Source organism: Triticum dicoccoides, chromosome 4B (genome assembly GCF_002162155.2).
Source record: "Triticum dicoccoides isolate Atlit2015 ecotype Zavitan chromosome 4B, WEW_v2.0, whole genome shotgun sequence".
In the NCBI taxonomy this organism is placed as follows: domain Eukaryota; kingdom Viridiplantae; phylum Streptophyta; class Magnoliopsida; order Poales; family Poaceae; genus Triticum; species Triticum dicoccoides.
Genome location: NC_041387.1, coordinates 666,003,502 through 666,020,620, shown reverse-complemented (window position 1 = coordinate 666,020,620; position 17,119 = coordinate 666,003,502). Strand labels below are relative to the sequence as shown.

The window sequence follows — 17,119 nt, the reverse complement described above, 5'->3', positions numbered from 1 at the left end:
CTAGTTTATTTTTAGTAAATGCTTTAAACTAATTGAATTAATATAACTAGTTTATTTTAGTAATTGCTTATTTGAATTAATAGAAGTAGTTGAATTAATTGAATTAGTAAGTGATTAATGTTTCGCCTAATATGAACATAGGAAATGTCGTCTGACGACGGAAAAAATTTCATTATGTGCGAGTACTGTGAAGACCAGCGCGGCTAGTGCGACAGAAATTTCCTTGTTGATGGTAGGCGATTCAGCATCAAGCTGGATGAGACTTTCGAATTCGATACAGTAAGTCACAACGACAAGTCTGTTTTCGTAATTAAGCATGACTTATATATGCTTCATTTGCCTGACTTATAATTTTTAATTTTCACTATTCTACTAGCGCATCCCGTGCCATGCAAGAATTTTTGTCTTGGATAAAATAGGTTTCAAAGATATGGAAACTATGGAGGTAAAGAGAGCTTACCTGAAAACTGAGTATGATGATTATACTTTCAACGTCAAAGTATACAATACACACACGTACACCTATTTTGAATGCAAAACTTGGCAAGCACTATGCAAGGCTTATGCATTTGAGCCTGATATGGTTATCACCTTTGATATTCGCCCGGAAGATGATATTGAAGGTAATAGAGACATATGGGTCGATGTGTAGACGCCTCCAGTTCTACCATTATGTGAGTTCTTCTCAACTATATTTTTGTCTTTGATATTGCTTATTCAAAAATAACTGACAACTAATTTCTATTGACAGCTTATCTCCATTCAATCAAACATGTCCGGCGCTTAGTAGACAGGACCTACTACTGTCCCGGAGCTGAACTAAACTGCGAGGAGATAAGTCATTATGTTTCATGGCTTGAGGATCTTCATACTGTCAAGACAAATTTTTTTCCTGCACTTAGAAATGTTAGTACTCAAAACATGCGACCAATAGTGATGGTATTGAACTACGGTCACATCTATTTAGGAATGATGGTAAGATATTTACTATTTGTCCTCAGTGCATATTTTGCATACATAATTTTTTTGCTAAACTTTCATTGCTAAGTATATTAATTAAGTACTATACATTGTTCTTCAACAGGGACTCCCGATGACAGTTGTGTCTCAGGGGATCGAGACTAAAGGTCAGATGTCAATTGTTAGCTTACGGCCAAGATATCCTACATTGCACATGAATGCATTCAGGATTTCTAGAAGCGATGAATGCTTAATAGTGAAAGATTGGAGGAAAATTGTTAATGATCACAGAGAAGTACTAGGGGGCAGCAATGAGAAGCGCAGCCCATGATTAGGAGACAGGTTCATCGGCATGCTTCAGTATGATCAATCAGGAGAGCTATACATGTTCTATGCTATTTTACCAGAGAGAGAGAGTAGCTAGCAGGAGTGATTTAGCTAGTTCTTCATGTTCCTCTTAATTAGTACTTGTCCTTTCATGTCCGTGTTCTTCGTTCTGAACTTAAGAGATTTGTTTTTGTGGTGTTATATATGAACGCTTATAATATCATGACAATCATGTTGAACTCGATCGATAATATTTTTGCTTCTGGTACAAGTGAATGTTTCTTCTTTAAGCTAGTAGTGCTGGTGGCGATTAGATAGCTAGTTAATTATTATATCATTTAATAAAAGAAACCGCAGATTAGTTTCAGCTGGATGAATCCTACCTAGCTAAGTGATCAAGTATATGCCATATCCGTATATATTATAGTTGATCAAGTATAATATGCATATGGCATATACTCTAGCTAGCTAGCTATAGATATCCAATAATGCATCCAGTCGAAACTAATCCGCGGTACTTTCACCTAATGATTTAATAACTCATTATAATGTAAAACAATACTAAATTAAATTGAAAACACAAAATTAAAGAAAAATAAAAAAACACCCAAATATATGAGTTCACATCTTTTAAACACGCATAAACATTTGTATCTCAAAAATATTCCAAAGAAAACTTTTTTGCGTAGAATTAAAAACTAATAGTAGATGGGCCATACCCTGTAAAGTTGAACATTATGACTCATTCTTCCTTGCGTACAAAAATAACTCGTTAGCTAAAAGTCAGTCCATAAAAAATAAAGCTAGATTCATCCTTGCATAAGCTAGCAATTAATATATTTTCTACATATTAGTAGTAGTGTGCGTCCTTGCAAACAACAAATATTGTATTTATTTATTTCAGTTCGAGGCTCAACAGCGGTATACACTTTGTCTGCAGATAAATAGAATATATGTTCCCTTTTACTAAATCTCAGTGCCTTAAAAGATTTTAAATATTGAGTACCTAAAACGGCACAGTATTACCTGCTCAAAGTGTGCAAGCTTCATTCAAATTAAAGAATGAAATGAAGTTTTAGTATTCAAACTGCACAATTTTGCCAGAACGCACGTAAACGTAGGTGTTGATCCAAAGATTTAAAAACTTAACTATAAATATAATTTTGACAACTAAAATAGACAATAATCAATTTCTTCACATGCCGTTGTTCACACGGCGGCCTAGCTCTATCACAAGACTATGTAAATAAGTCATTCGCTAGTTCTAGGTCGACGTTTTAACTATCTAAATATGTATTATATGTGATAAAAAATATATATTTAGAAACTACATCCATGTAGAAATCTAGTGATATACTTTTCATGACATATAACACATATTTAGGTCGACCTGAAACTACGCGAATGAGTTATTCACATAGACGAAGAAGGTAGCTATAATAGTGTAATTCCTTTGTGATTATTAGAATTATTTGTCCGCGCAACCACTGTCCACTGGGGCCGAATCACGAATAATTAGACGGGTATAGATGTAGCGTACTTGTCCATACATGCCAACAAGCCAGTATAATAACCAAAGTACGAGATGCATAGTAGACATCTCCTACGCTGGTTCTAGCATGCATGTGCATAGCCACATGGAATCAATACCGACATAATAATCTCATATATTTGTCTCTAGTGACCCTCAAGATCAGGTTATGCCAGCTTCTAGCGCTGCCAGATATATTTCGATTGTCATATACGTACTATGTGTGTCTTCTAGGAGAATGATTTTCTACCTATCGTCCATGTCTTGCTTTGAGATTCACTCTATTTTTTCATTGTTGTTAAAACTTATCTTGTTTCGAATGCTTCATTTTTTTTATTTTTTTTTCAAAGAGTATGACGTGTTTCGTTGTGTACCAACAAATAAGGGTACACTTATTTTATATGTGCAAAAAAAAATGTACACTTATTTTAGATCGAGTTTGCTGCACAATGAAACATTATGATACACTTTTAAAATGAGAGGAAACCCTAACGTGACAAGCTGAAACAAGACAAATTGTCAAAACCAGAAAACATAACACGAACTTCAAAGCAACGGTGGACGGTGGATCCATATACAGGATATCCCGTGCACTGGTGGAGTGGTGCTGGCAAATAATGTTTGCAAATTACGGCAAGAGTCAAAACTCGATTGATCATGACATGAACGATGCACTTGCAACTTGCACTTGCCTGCTACACCCCGGCCTAGCTATAATACCACCCCAAGCGACCCCGGAAAAGCATCCCAAGCTAGCAAAGCCCACCTAGCGCTCAGCCACAAGCATACACTCTAGCTAGCTACTAGCGTTATCCACATAGCAATGGCGCCCTCCAAGCTCGCCATCCTCCTGGCCATGAACCTGGCCATCCTCGTGGCCGTGCATGGCTGCGGGTCGTGCGGTAACACACCGACCGTCCCGGTCCCAAGCCCGCCGATCGCCGTGCCCCTGCCAGCTCCCGTGCCGTCTCCGCCTTCGACCGGCGGCGGGGGCGGCACCTGCTCCATCGACACGCTGAAGCTGAAGGTACGCGCCAACGTGTTGAACCTGCTGAAGCTCAACCTCGGCGTGCCGACAAACGAGTAGTGTTGCCCGCTTCTGAGCGGCCTCGCTGACCTAGACGCCGCCGTCTGCCTTTGCAGCGCCATCAAGGCCAACGTCCTCGGCATCAAGCTCAACGTGCCCGCCGTGACCTTGTGTTTTTATTTTTTGTGTGGGTGTTCAGATTGTGTTAACTCGGTCCGTGATGTGCCAGCTTGTATATATTCACTAGTAGAAAAGGGGGTATTGGTCCAGGCCGGGTCAGCCCATTAGTCCCGGTTCAATCCAGAACCGGGACCAATGGGGGCATTGGACCCGGTTCGTGAGCCCCAGGGGCCGGCCGGGCCACGTGGGCCATTGGTCCCGGTTCGTCTGGACCTTTTGGTCCCGGTTGGTGGGACGAACCGGGACCAATGTGCCTTGGGGCTGGCCCACCACCATTGGTCCCGGTTGGTGGCCTGAACCGGGACCAAAGGCTTCCCTTTAGTCCCGGTTCAAGCCACGAACCGGGACCAATTAATTGCCTATATATACGCCCGCGAGCAGAGCACTCTCAGTGCTCTGTTTTTCGTGGCCGGCGAGGAGACAACTTTGTGGTGCTCTAGCTCACCTCCTATCCACACGAGGTGTTCGATGGAATGCCCGAGCCACACTACTTAAGCTTTCTCCTCTCCAAGCTCGATCTCCAAACTCCATTTTCCTCAATATTTGTCTAGGTTTAGCGGTCCGTCACGTCCCGTCCCCTTCTTCACCGCCGTCGATCGCCCGCGCCGATCTCGTCGCCGGCACCACCGTGGTGAGCCTCTTGTTCTTATCTTCTTTCTGAAAGAAAAAAAATCTTACTTGTATGTTTATATATATAGATACTTGTATAATTTTCTTACTTTTATTACTGCATCTTATATAGTGCGATGGTTTTGGTATCCGCTCCCGTCGGCCCTCGTCTTGTCTATGATTCGGATGTGGTATATATTATCTTTTCATAACTATTGGTTCATCTATTGTTTATGACAATTATGCCGACCAACGTGACATAGATTTTATTTATCTAGGAGGTTGTTGAACCGGAAATTCCAACCGACCCTATTGTCGAGAGGTTAAATTTAGTTGAAGAAGAAAACAATTTCTTGAAGGAAAAAATTAGAAAAATTGAGGAGGAGAAGATGATATTGGAGTTGCATGTTGCGGATGTCGTGGATGATCACAAGATCAAGATGGATGCAATGCGCTTGAAGATTAGAAAGATTAAAAAATATGCCATTCATACCGAGGCTTGGTATCATTATGCCGTTGGATCAGTTGTTACATTGGTTGTGATTATGATCGCATTTGTTTTCGCATTGAAATGTTTTACATAGTTTCAATGTATGGTTTAATTAATTTAGATGCTCTGCAGAGCTTTATGTTGTTAGATGAGAACTATGTATGTACTTTGGTTTTAATGTGATGATGAACTTCTATTAATTTGGTCACTTAATTATCTATTCATGATGTTCTGTAATGATTTTTGACACACTTAATTATATATAATGCACGCAGATGAACCGGCAATGGATGTACGGTTCAAGACACACCTCCAAGTACATTAAGGGCGTGCATGAATTTCTCGAAGTGGCTGAGGCAAACAAGCAGAATGGTTTTATGTGTTGTCCATGCCCTATATGTGGGAATACGAAGTCTTACTCTGACCGAAAAATCCTTCACACCCACCTGCTTTACAAGGGTTTCATGCCACACTATAATGTTTGGACGAGGCACGGAGAAATAGGGGTTGTGATGGAAGACGGCGAAGAAGAAAAGTACGATGACAACTATGTGCCCCCTGAATACGGTGATGCTACTGAAGATCAAGAGGAACCAGACGATGTGCACGATGATGCTGCAACAGGCGAAGCTGCTGAAGATCAAGAGGAACCAGACGATGTGCCCGATGATGATGATCTCCGCCGGGTCATTGTCGATGCAAGGACGCAATGCGAAAGTCAAAAGGAGAAGCTGAAGTTCGATCGCATGTTAGAGGACCACAAAAAAGGGTTGTACCCCAATTGCGAAGATGGCAACACAAAGCTCGGTACCGTACTGGAATTGCTGCAGTGGAAGGCAGAGAATGCTGTGCCTGACAAAGGATTTGAGAAGCTACTGAAAATATTGACGAAGAAGCTTCCAAAGGATAAAGAATTGCCCGACAGTACATACGCAGCAAAGAAGGTCGTATGCCCTCTAGGATTGGAGGTGCAGAAGATACATGCATGCCCTAATGACTGCATCCTCTACCGCGGTGCGTACAAGGATCTAAACGCATGCCCGGTATGCGGTGCATTACGGTATAAGATCAGACGAGATGACCCTGGTGATGTTGACGGCGAGCCCCCCAGGAAGAGGGTTCCTGCGAAGGTGATGTGGTATGCTCCTATAATACCACGGTTGAAACGTCTGTTCAGAAACAGAGAGCATGCCAAGTTGATGTGATGGCACAGTGAGGACCGTAAGAAAGACGGGAAGTTGAGAGCACCCACTGACGGGTCACAGTGGAGAAAAATCGAGAGAAAGTACTGGGATGAGTTTGCAAGTGACCCAAGGAACGTATGATTTTCTTTAAGTGCGGATGGCATTAATCCTTTCAGGGAGCAGAGCAGCAATCACAACACCTGGCCCGTGACTCTATATATGTATAAGCTTCCTCCTTCGATGTGCATGAAGCGGAAGTTCATTATGATGCCAGTTCTCATCCAAGGCCCTAAGCAACCCGACAACGACATTGATGTGTACCTAAGGCCATTAGTTGAAGAACTTTTACCGCTGTGGAATGGAAACGGTGTACGTACGTGGGATGAGCACAAACAGGAGGAATTTCACCTAAAGGCGTTGCTGTTTGTGACCATCAACGATTGGCCCGCTCTCAGTAACCTTTCAGGACAGACAAACAAGGGATACCACGCATGCACGCACTATTTACTTGACACCGATAGTATATACCTGGGAAGCTGCAGAAAGAATGTGTACCTGGGCCATCGTCGATTTCTTCCGACCAACTATCAATGTCGAAAGAAAGGCAAGCATTTCAAAGGCGAGGCAGATCACCGGAGGAAGCCCGCCATGCGTACCGGTGATCACGTACTTGCTACGGTCAATGATTTACATGTAATCTTTGGAAAGGGTCCCGACGGACTAGCTGTTCCGAGTGACGCTGGGGGACACGCACCCATGTGGAAGAAGAAATCTATATTTTGGGACCTACCCTACTGGAAAGACCTAGAGGTCCGCTCTTTGATCGACGTGATGCACGTGATGAAGAACCTTTGCGTGAACCTGCTAGGCTTCTTGGCCGTGTATGGGAAGACAAAAGATACAGCTGAGGCACGGGAGGACCTGCAACATTCGCACGAAAAAGACAGCATGCCTCCAAAGCAGTATGAAGGTCCTGCCAGCTATGCTCTTACCAAAGAAGAGAAGGAAATCTTCTTTGAATGCCTGCTTAGTATGAAGGTCCCGACTGGCTTCTCGTCGAATATAAAAGGAATAATAAATATGTCAGAGAAAAAGTTTCAGAACCTAAAGCCTCATGACTGCCACGTGATTATGACGCAACTGCTTCCGGTTGCATTGAGGGGGCTTCTACCGGAAAACATCCGATTAGCCATTGTGAAGCTATGTGCATTCCTCAATGCAATCTTTCAAAAGGTGATCGATCCAGAAATCATACCAAGGCTAAGGAGTGATGTGGTGCAATGTCTTGTCAGTTTCGAGCTGGTGTTCCCACCATCCTTCTTCAATATCATGACGCACGTCCTAGTTCATCTAGTTGACGAGATTGTCATTCTGGGCCGCGTATTTCTACACAATATGTACCCCTTTGGGAGGTTCATGGGAGTCCTAAAGAAATATGTCCGTAACCGCGCTAGGACAGAAGGAAGCATCTCCATGGGCCATCAAACAGAGGATGTCATCGGGTTTTGTGTTGACTTCATTCCTGACCTTAAGAAGATAGGTCTCCCTCAATCGCGGTATGAGGGGAGACTGACTGGAAAAGGCACGCTTGGAAGGGACTCAATAATATGCAGGGACGGATATTCTTGGTCTCAAGCACGCTACACAGTTCTACAGAACTCTACCTTGGTGACCCCGTATGTCGATGAACACAAGAACAGTCTTCGATCCAAACACCCGGAGCAGTGCGACGACTGGATTACATGTGAACACATCAGGACTTTCAGCAGTTGGTTGGAAGCACGTCTCAGAGGTGACAACACTGTTTGTGATGAGCTATACTTGTTGTCCAGGGGACCATCTTCGACTGTAACAATTTGGAAAGGATACGAGATAAATGGGAATACATTTTACACGATTGACCAAGATCAAAAGAGCACCAACCAAAACAGAAGTGTCCGCTTTGATGCAACAACCGAGAGGGGAAAGGACACATATTATGGTTACATAGTGGACATATGGGAACTTGACTACGGACATGATTTTAAGGTCCCTTTGTTTAAGTGCAAATGGGTCAATCTGTCAGGAGGCGGGGTACAGGTAGACCCACAGTACAGAATGACAACAGTGGATCTGAAAAATCTTGGGTACACTGACGAACCGTTCGTCCTAGCCAATGATGTGGCACAGGTTATCTATGTGAATGACATGTCTACCACATAGTTCTTTCAGGAAAAAGGGACATCGTGGGAGTGGAGGGCAAGACAGACATATCTGAAGATTATGAAAAGTTTCATGAAATTCCTCCCTTCAAAGTCAAGGCTGACCCCAGCATCCTGATAAGCGATGAAGATTATCCATGGTTACGGCGCAATAAGCAAATGACACAAGCGAAGAAAAAGTGAAGACTTTCTCCCACAACTATTATGATGATACCATGCCAACTTTGTAACACACAAGTATGATACCATTGTCCGTTTTGTACATGCACATGCTATGTGGGTGAATTTATGATACCATGCCAACTTTCAACTTTTTCATAGTTCATTTGAAATGCTTTAATGTCTTATGGTTCGGCCCTCATAATAATTAAAAATAGCAACAATAAGTATTTTATTGTAAGTAGAAACAAAATAAAATAAATAAAGCAAGAAAGAAAACAAAAAAAAGTGTTTTCAAATTTGAAAACTAATGGCACTGACAGAAAGTTTATAATTTTTCTAAAACTAAAAGCAAAAAGAATTAAAAAATACAGCAAAAAACAAAAGAAAATAAATAATGCAGAAAACAAAACAAAAACACTAGAAAATAATTAAAAATAGCAACAATAAGTATTTTGTTGTAAGTAGAAACAAAATAAAATAAGTAAAGCAAGAAATAAAAAAAATTGCCTCCTACTGGGCCCCCACGGCATGAATACGACTAGAAACCCTACCATGGGTCAGGATTCAGGCCCGCAGTAGGCCCAGCAGGCCCATCAGGCAAAGCAGTAGCGAATAGGCCCGCAAGCCTACGGTGGAGAGGAGCTCGAGAGGGGTGCGGCAGTGGGGCTTATAAACCACTGCGCACCCCTCTCAACTAGCGAGGTGGGACTAAACTTTGGCCCCGACGCTAGCAGCACAGGGTCCTTTGGTACCGGTTCGTGGCATCAACCGGTACCAATGCCCACCTTTTAGTCCCGGTTGGTGCCTCCAATCGGGACCAAAGGTCGCCGCTTCCCGCCCGTTCGGCTGCTGAAAAGAGGCCTTTGGTCCCGGTTGGTGGTACCAACCGGGACTAAAGGGGGCATTAGTCCCGGTTGGAGTCACGAACCGAGACCAATGCCCTTGCTATATATACAGCACTTAGGAAAATATGACGAACACATCGCCAGTTGCCCCCGGCCCGCCCGAAAACGCCGAGCTCATCGACGCCGCCAGGCTGCCCAGATCGACGCCGTCCGCGCGCCCCCGTCGTCGCTCCTGCCCCGTCGCCGCCAGGCGCTGCCCCGACGCCGCCCGCCGGCCGCCCCCGCCGACGCCGTCGTCGTCGCCCGCGCTCGTCGTCGCTGTCACCATCGCCGTCGTCGCCGGCCGCCCCCATTGTGAGCCGCCGCCGTCGAGGCTCTGTGTTCAGTGCTTTTTTTCATACATACATGTGTATTTTTTTGTTCATTGCATTTTTTCATATATATAATTAATGTATATATGTATGTGGTAGCTATATGATGAATGGATGTGGCTATATGTATGTATGAATATAATGTTCATAGCATTTTTTTGTTTATATATGTTTTTTCATATATGTATTAATTTTTTATTTAGGTTGTTAGTAGATATCGATTTTAGGTTAGTGCATTTTAATTAGGTTAGTGTAGAGGAAAAAGTAAAATAAGGAAAAGGAAGAAAAGAGGAAGAAGGAAGAAGGAAGAAGAAGAAAAAAAAAGAATGAGAGGAAAAGGGAAAATAAGAAGAGGAAGAAAAGAGAAGAAGAGGAGAGGAAAATCAGAGGAGAAATAAATAAGAAGAAGAAAAAAGAAGAAAAAGAAGAGGAGAAGAAGAAAAAATAAAAAAATAAATTCTATTTTTTCTTCTTGTCCTCTATTCCTTTCTTCTTCTTCTTCCTTCTCTTCCTCCTTCCTCTTTTCTTCCTTTTCCTTAATTATTTTCCTTTCTAGAGGGAGAAGAAGAAAAAGAAGAGGAGAAGAAGAAAGAAAGGAATAGAGGAGAAATAAATAAGAAGAACAAAAAAGAAGAAAAGGAAGAGGAGAAGAAGAAAGGAATAGAGGAGAAGAAGAAAAAAAATAGAATTTTTCTATTTTTTTCTTCTTCTCCTCTATTCCTTTCTTCTTCTCCTCTTTTTTTTCTTCTTTTTTTTCTTCGATCTTCTTCTCCTCTTTTTATCTCTTCTTCGTTTTCTTATGTTTTATCAGGTCTATCGCCGTCAGGCTGCTCGCCTTCGCCCTCGCCGCCCCCTCGAGATAACTTCGACATGAGGGGCGGTCGATATATATACCCCCTCTCAACCGTGATAACCTATACAACGGCAGCACCCTCCTCGGCCCTCTCGCTCGACCAAAACTCTCGAGGCCACCCAAATTTACCAAGTTAAAAGAGCGTTGTCATCGAGGCCACCCCAAACCCTTGAAGCATTGTGTCGAGGCGATCCCAAACCCTAGAGAAGCAGCGTCGAGGCCACTAACATGATTCCTTATTATGATTAGCTAGCTAGTTCTACGTTTGCCACTAATATATATCCATCTGTACCATGTTTGAATAATAATTAACATGTTGTAAATATTTGCAGAAACTATGGAGCACTACCGAGACGAAGCAACAGAAGCGATGTTGGGGGAGATGATCGCAAAAGGAACTGATGTTGTTGCATCATTTTTCATCGACGTTGTTGGTGAGGAAGGACTAGGTGAAGAAGAGGGCTATGTTCATGATGGCTCCGGCCCATTAATGCCGGTACAAGAAGAGGGCTATGTTCATGATGGCTCCGGTGATGACCCAATGGAGGTACAAGAAGGAGACCGTGCTGACTGCTTCGGTGACCGAACCGAGTCCGGCCAGGTATATATATATTAGTTAAGCCCGTGCTAACTAGTTAATTGATGCATTCATTGTTTTGGTATATGTACACATATTAATTACTCTCGTCTTTCTTCCTTTTAATTTCTAGCCCTCCGGATCGAGCACAACTTCGGTAAGGAGACGAGGCCCGAAGAAAAAGTTGAGCTCGAATGAAAGGTTTGAGATCATAGAAATCGCGCCCGACGGCGAACCGATTGAACCCATCCGGACAAAGAACGCATTTTCTGCTCAGTGCGGGGTTCTTGTTAGGGACAAGATCCCGATCAGCATCCAGCAATGGTATAAGCCTAAGGACGACCCTGAGGTGTCCTATGTCAACGATATGCAGAAAGAAGTTCTTTGGACTCAGCTGAAGGCAAATTTCATCCTACCGCCAGAGGAGGATCCGGAGAAGCCAGTTAAAGAGCAATTAATCAAGTCTTGTGCTATTAAGAAGATGGCAACCCTATTCAGGAGGTGGAGGAAAGAGTTGAACCATTTTGTCGAAAAAAAAGACACCAGAATTCATCGGCAAATATGAGAAGATCAAAGATCACTGGCCCGCATTTGTGGCCCACAAGACATCGGAAAAGAGTAAGAAGATGTCGGCGACGAACAAGCAAAATGCTGCGAAGAAGAAGCCTCACCATCGCACGGGGTCAGGTGGCTACCTCAAAGCCCGGCCTAAGTGGTCCAAGGCTGAGAATGATCTGCTTGAAAAAGGGATCGAACCAGAGACAATGAGATGGCCAGACCGTTGCCGGACTTGGTTCTTCGGGGCTGGCGGAACCTTGGACCCTGTATCAGGGATGTGCCGTTGGATGGACGAGCAACTGGAAATACCAGTCAAGAACCTTCGGAAGTATATCAATGCAGCACAGAAAGGGACGTTCGTACCAAACAGGGAGAAGGACGAGCTCACAATGGCCCTCGGGAATCCTGAGCACCCTGGACGGACACGAGGCACGCCAGGCTCCATTCCGTGGAAGGTTGGTTTTCCGGACGCAGGGGGTTACAAAACCCACGAGAGGAGGGAGAAACTAGAGCAGGGCCAACTGCAGGCGCTGCACGAAAGGGTAATGGGGCTAGAGGAACGAGAAGCAGCAGATCGCAGCAAACGACCTGCCGAAGCTTCCCCCGAAGCTACCCCGCCATCTCAGCGGAGACGCAACGTGGCTTCCACCGAGCAGCTTCAGCCGGAGCATGTCTTGACGGCTCCTGCCAGCTATCCCGTGGATGCTATCACGGAGTCTCAACATTGCCACATCACTACTAGAAAAAGGGCTATAGATGGGATTGACACTAATGGCGCACCAGACAAGTGGTGCGCCATTAGTATATACTAATTGCGCACCACCTTCTGATGCGCCATTAGAGTTGAAACTACTAATGGCGCACCTGGCACACGGTGCGCCATTAGTATCAAAAAAAAAATTTGAACTAGTGCGCCTGTCCAAACATACTAATGGCGCATCCACAGGCAGTGCGCCATTACTAGTTGTAACTAGTAATGGCGCACCTGCCAAAGAGTGCGCCACTAATGTTGTTTTTTTATTATTTTTTATTCCTTTTTTTGCAAAACTACTAATGGCGCACTCGCACGCGGTGCGCCATTACTAGTTTAAACTAGTAATGGCGCACCGTGGTGTAGTGCGCCATTAGTATGTTTTTTTTTGCAAAACTACTAATGGCGCACCATCAGGGGGTGCGCCATTAGTAACCTGGATTACTAATGGCGCATTTGTGGTTGGTGCGCCATTAGTAAGTGGGCAGCAACAAGATATTTTGGACAGCCTCTCCTCCCACACTCACTTTCTCCCCACTTCATTCTCTCCACCGCCTCCTCCTTGTCTCGGGTGCCTCCTCTTTTTCACCTCATTTCCACCATAAATTCATTCAAATTAAGTGGTTAAGTTACCTTGTTTTGCTAGGTAAGTAAGGGCGGAAGCTATATTTATGTTGTTCTCCCTACAACAATGTGCACATGCACTTTTTATGGCCTAGCTAGATCTATGTATGTGCGTGGTGTTGCATATGTTTGTGGTTTTGCATATGTGTTTGTGTTTGGAGGTGTACCGGTATTTGAAATGCGATAGTTGCCAATATTTTGCCGGAATGTTGATTCATTTCCGTTTCGGCGAGAATTTTGGCATTAAGCATTCTTTTTGGTCCTATTTTTAGGGAAAGTCATGCCAAATTTTTTCTTGGTTCTAAAATATCGTTTTGCTCTACCCCGCAGGCGACCATGGTCTGCACGATGACCGAAGGCATCGTGAATAGGTTTTTGAGGTCCGCGAAGGCCGAGATGCTTCAAAAGAACGAGACGGAGATAAGATGTCCGTGTCAAAGATGCAAGCTGAATAGCCTTACTGCGGACCCGGATTCCGGGCAGGTGCGGGACCACCTGCTCTTGCGTGGTTTCATGGATGGCTATCGATGGCAAGGTGATGAAGATGACTACGAAGTCGTCCATGGGGGCCGGTCAAGAAATGAGGAAGGGCAGCAAGACAACCACCGCTGCTCGGGCGGGCGAGAAGACGAAGAATCCCCAGGAGATGATCATGACGGTGATGTTGTACATAGTCATCATGTAGAAGAAGATGCAGGACATGATGATGATGCTGGCGGAGCAGACGAAGCTGGACCATCGATGGGCTGGGTGCAGGACCCTCATATTCAAGAGCTGCTTCTCAAGCAGACGGATAACGCAAGAGCTGCCGCCCGAGAGAAAGCCAAGATGGATCAACTTGAGTTAGACGCGGTTACTCCATTGTATGAAGGATGCAGGCCCGAGGATACCCGCCTGAAAGTAACGCTCATGGCTCTGGAGATAAAGGTAAAACACAAAATGACCGACGCATGCTTCGACGAGAACATGTCATTCTGGCACGAACGTCTTCCCAAGGGGAACAAGTGCCCGACCAGTTTGGAGGAGGCGAAGAAAATCGTGTGTCCTCTGGATTTACCGCACGTGAAATACCATGTGTGCATGAACAATTGCATCATTTATCGGGACGAGCACGCGGAGTCTACCATATGTCCGGTGTGCGGTGTCACTCGATACAAGAAGAGGAAGAAAGCTCCTCGAAAAGTGGTGTGGTACTTTCCGATCACTCCTCGTCTGCAGCGGTATTTCGCAGACCCTAAGGTAGCAAAGCTCCTGCGTTGGCACGCGGATAGGCAGGAGAAGAAGCGAGAAGATGATGCAAATGATCCGGAGATAGATAAAAAGACAAGATGCTGAGTCACCCTAAGGATGCGAGCCAGTGGCAAGCGTTGAACTTTGGATACCCAGAATTTGGGAACGATAGAACGAACATCGTGCTGGGCGCGAGCACTGATGGAGTCAATCCGTTTGGCAGCCAGAGAAGCACACATAGCACCTGGCCTGTGTTCGTGTGGATGTACAACCTTCCCCCCTGGTTGTGCATGAAGAGGAAGTACATTCACATGAGTATGCTAATTGAAGGGCCGAAACAACCAGGGAACGACATCAATCTGTATCTGGGGCTGCTGAAAGAGTAGATTGACACGCTGTGGAAAACGCCAGCCAATACGTGGGACGCCGCAGAGAAAGAATATTTCCCTATGAGACCCGCACTGCTCACGACGGTGCACGACTATCTCGGTTATGGATATCTTGCGGGGCAGGTAGTCCACGGATTTTCTGGATGCGTAAGGTGCATGGATGACACAACGTATCGCCAGCTAGATAGAGATCCCGGGTCTTCGAAAACCGTGTTCATGGGACATCGAAGGTGGCGTCGCGATGATGACCCGTGGAGGAAACGCAAGGATCTGTTCGATGGTGAAACCGAACCCCGAAAACGCCCGTGTACGAGGAGCGGCGAGGAAATAGACAAGCTGTTGAAAAATTGGAAAGACTGCCCACTGCCGGGAAAGAAGCAAAAGGCGCCAGAGCCGCTGCTGAAGGTATGGAAAACGAGGTCTGTTTTCTGGGACTTGCCGTACTGGAAGATCCACCGTGTGCCTCACAGCCTTGATGTCATGCATATCACGAAGAACGTGTGCGAGAGTCTGCTTGGTACCCTGCTCAACATGTCAGAGAGGAGCAAAGATGGGCCGAAAGCAAGGGCAGACTTGAAATCAATGGGCATCAGGCAGGAGCTTCACGCTATATATGATGATGATGATGATGAGGCGAAGCAGCACACAGAAAGTCGTCGCAAAGGCAAAAAGGCCAAGAAGACCGGAAATGACTACCCTCCCGCGTGCTTCACTATAAGTCAGGAGGAGATCGAGCAGTTTTTCACCTGCCTCCTAGGAGTAAAACTTCCTTACGGTTACGCGGGGAAGATAAGCAGATACCTAGACCCAGCGAAGCAGAAGTTCAGCGGGATGAAGTCTCACGACTGTCACGTGCTGATGACGCAGATACTTCCAGTTGCAATCCGTGGGATCATGGACGCGCACGTCCGTGAAACGCTATTTGGCCTATGCAACTTCTTCGACGTCATCTCTCGGAAGTCGATTGGCGTGAGGCAACTCAGAAGGCTACAGGAAGAGATCGTGGTGATACTATGCGAGCTTGAGATGTACTTCCCGCCCGCATTCTTTGACGTTATGGTGCATCTGCTGGTCCATATAGTGGAGGATATCATCCAACTCGAGCCGACGTTCCTGCACAGCATGATGCCGTTCGAAAGGATGAATGGTGTCATCAAAGGATATGTTCGCAACATGTCACGTCCAGAGGGAAGCATAGCCAGGGGCTTTCTGACCGAAGAGTGCATCTCCTACTGCACGAATTATCTAGGCATCGAGAACCCCGTTGGTCTGCCCGTCAACAGGCACCTCGGCAGGCTCGCTGGATGGGGTCACCGTGAGGGTCGCCGCGAAATGCATGTCGACTTCGAGGGTCGACTCGCCGACTTTGAAAGAGCAAACCTAGTCGCGCTACAACACATAGACGTGGTCGATCCTTGGGTGATAGAGCACAAAACCGTTATTAATAAGACGTACAATGACCGAGGCCAACAGAGGACGGACGGAGATATACTCAAAGAGCACAACTCATGTTTCACGCGTTGGTTCAAGCAGAAGCTTCTGTCGTACCCTTTACATGAGGATTCTTCCGTGGAAGAACAACTCATATTCTCCTTGTCACAGGGCGCCGAGCACAACCTGATGACCTATGAGGCGTACGATATCAACGGCTACACATTCTACACCGAGGCCAAGGACATGAAGAGCGATGGTTATCAGAACTCCGGGGTAACGATGGAATCCTACACCGGTAACGACAAGGACAGATACTACGGAAGGATCGAGGAGATCTGGGAGCTGAGCTACGCTGGAGAGAAGGTCCCGATGTTCCATGTCAGATGGGCCAAGAACGTCATAAAAGAAGACCGGTATTTCACCACCATGGTTATACCCGAAGCCAAATCCAAGACCGCGGGCGCAAACGTCACCGCGAAAAATGAGCCATGGGTATTGGCTTCCCAAGTGGACCAATGCTTCTTCATTACCGACCCGCCAAAGCCCAGTCGTGTTGTCGTGAGGAGAGGCAAAAGGAAGATCATCGGAATGGATGGAGTAGCCAATGAGCAAGACTTCGACAAGTACGGCGACCCGAGGATCGAACATGACGACGATGATGAAGTAGCAGCATACACCACAAGAAGAAGCAGGACCACCCTACCTAAAGGACGTCCGTTCCATAGAAGAACTCCATTTGCGAAAAAGAAGGGCAAGAAGATTGTGAACAGATAGCTAGCTAAGATCGATTGTATTTAAATCGTAGACTTCATTTCT

General features: G+C 45.2%; 1 protein-coding gene across 1 annotated transcript; it reads left to right on the top strand.

The window, feature by feature from the left end:
* Window positions 1-3,579: 3,579 nt before the first annotated feature.
* On the top strand, window positions 3,580-4,190 carry LOC119292209 (lipid transfer protein EARLI 1-like). The gene has a single exon (XM_037571038.1). The coding sequence runs from the start codon at window positions 3,642-3,644 to the stop codon at window positions 3,903-3,905; it is 264 nt and encodes an 87-aa protein (XP_037426935.1). The 5' UTR covers window positions 3,580-3,641; the 3' UTR covers window positions 3,906-4,190.
* Window positions 4,191-17,119: the final 12,929 nt, after the last annotated feature.

Coding starts and splice junctions, on each gene's coding strand:
- LOC119292209 (XM_037571038.1), top strand. CDS start 3,642: ATGGCGCCCTCCAAGCTCGCCATCCTCCTGGCCATGAACCTGGCCATC.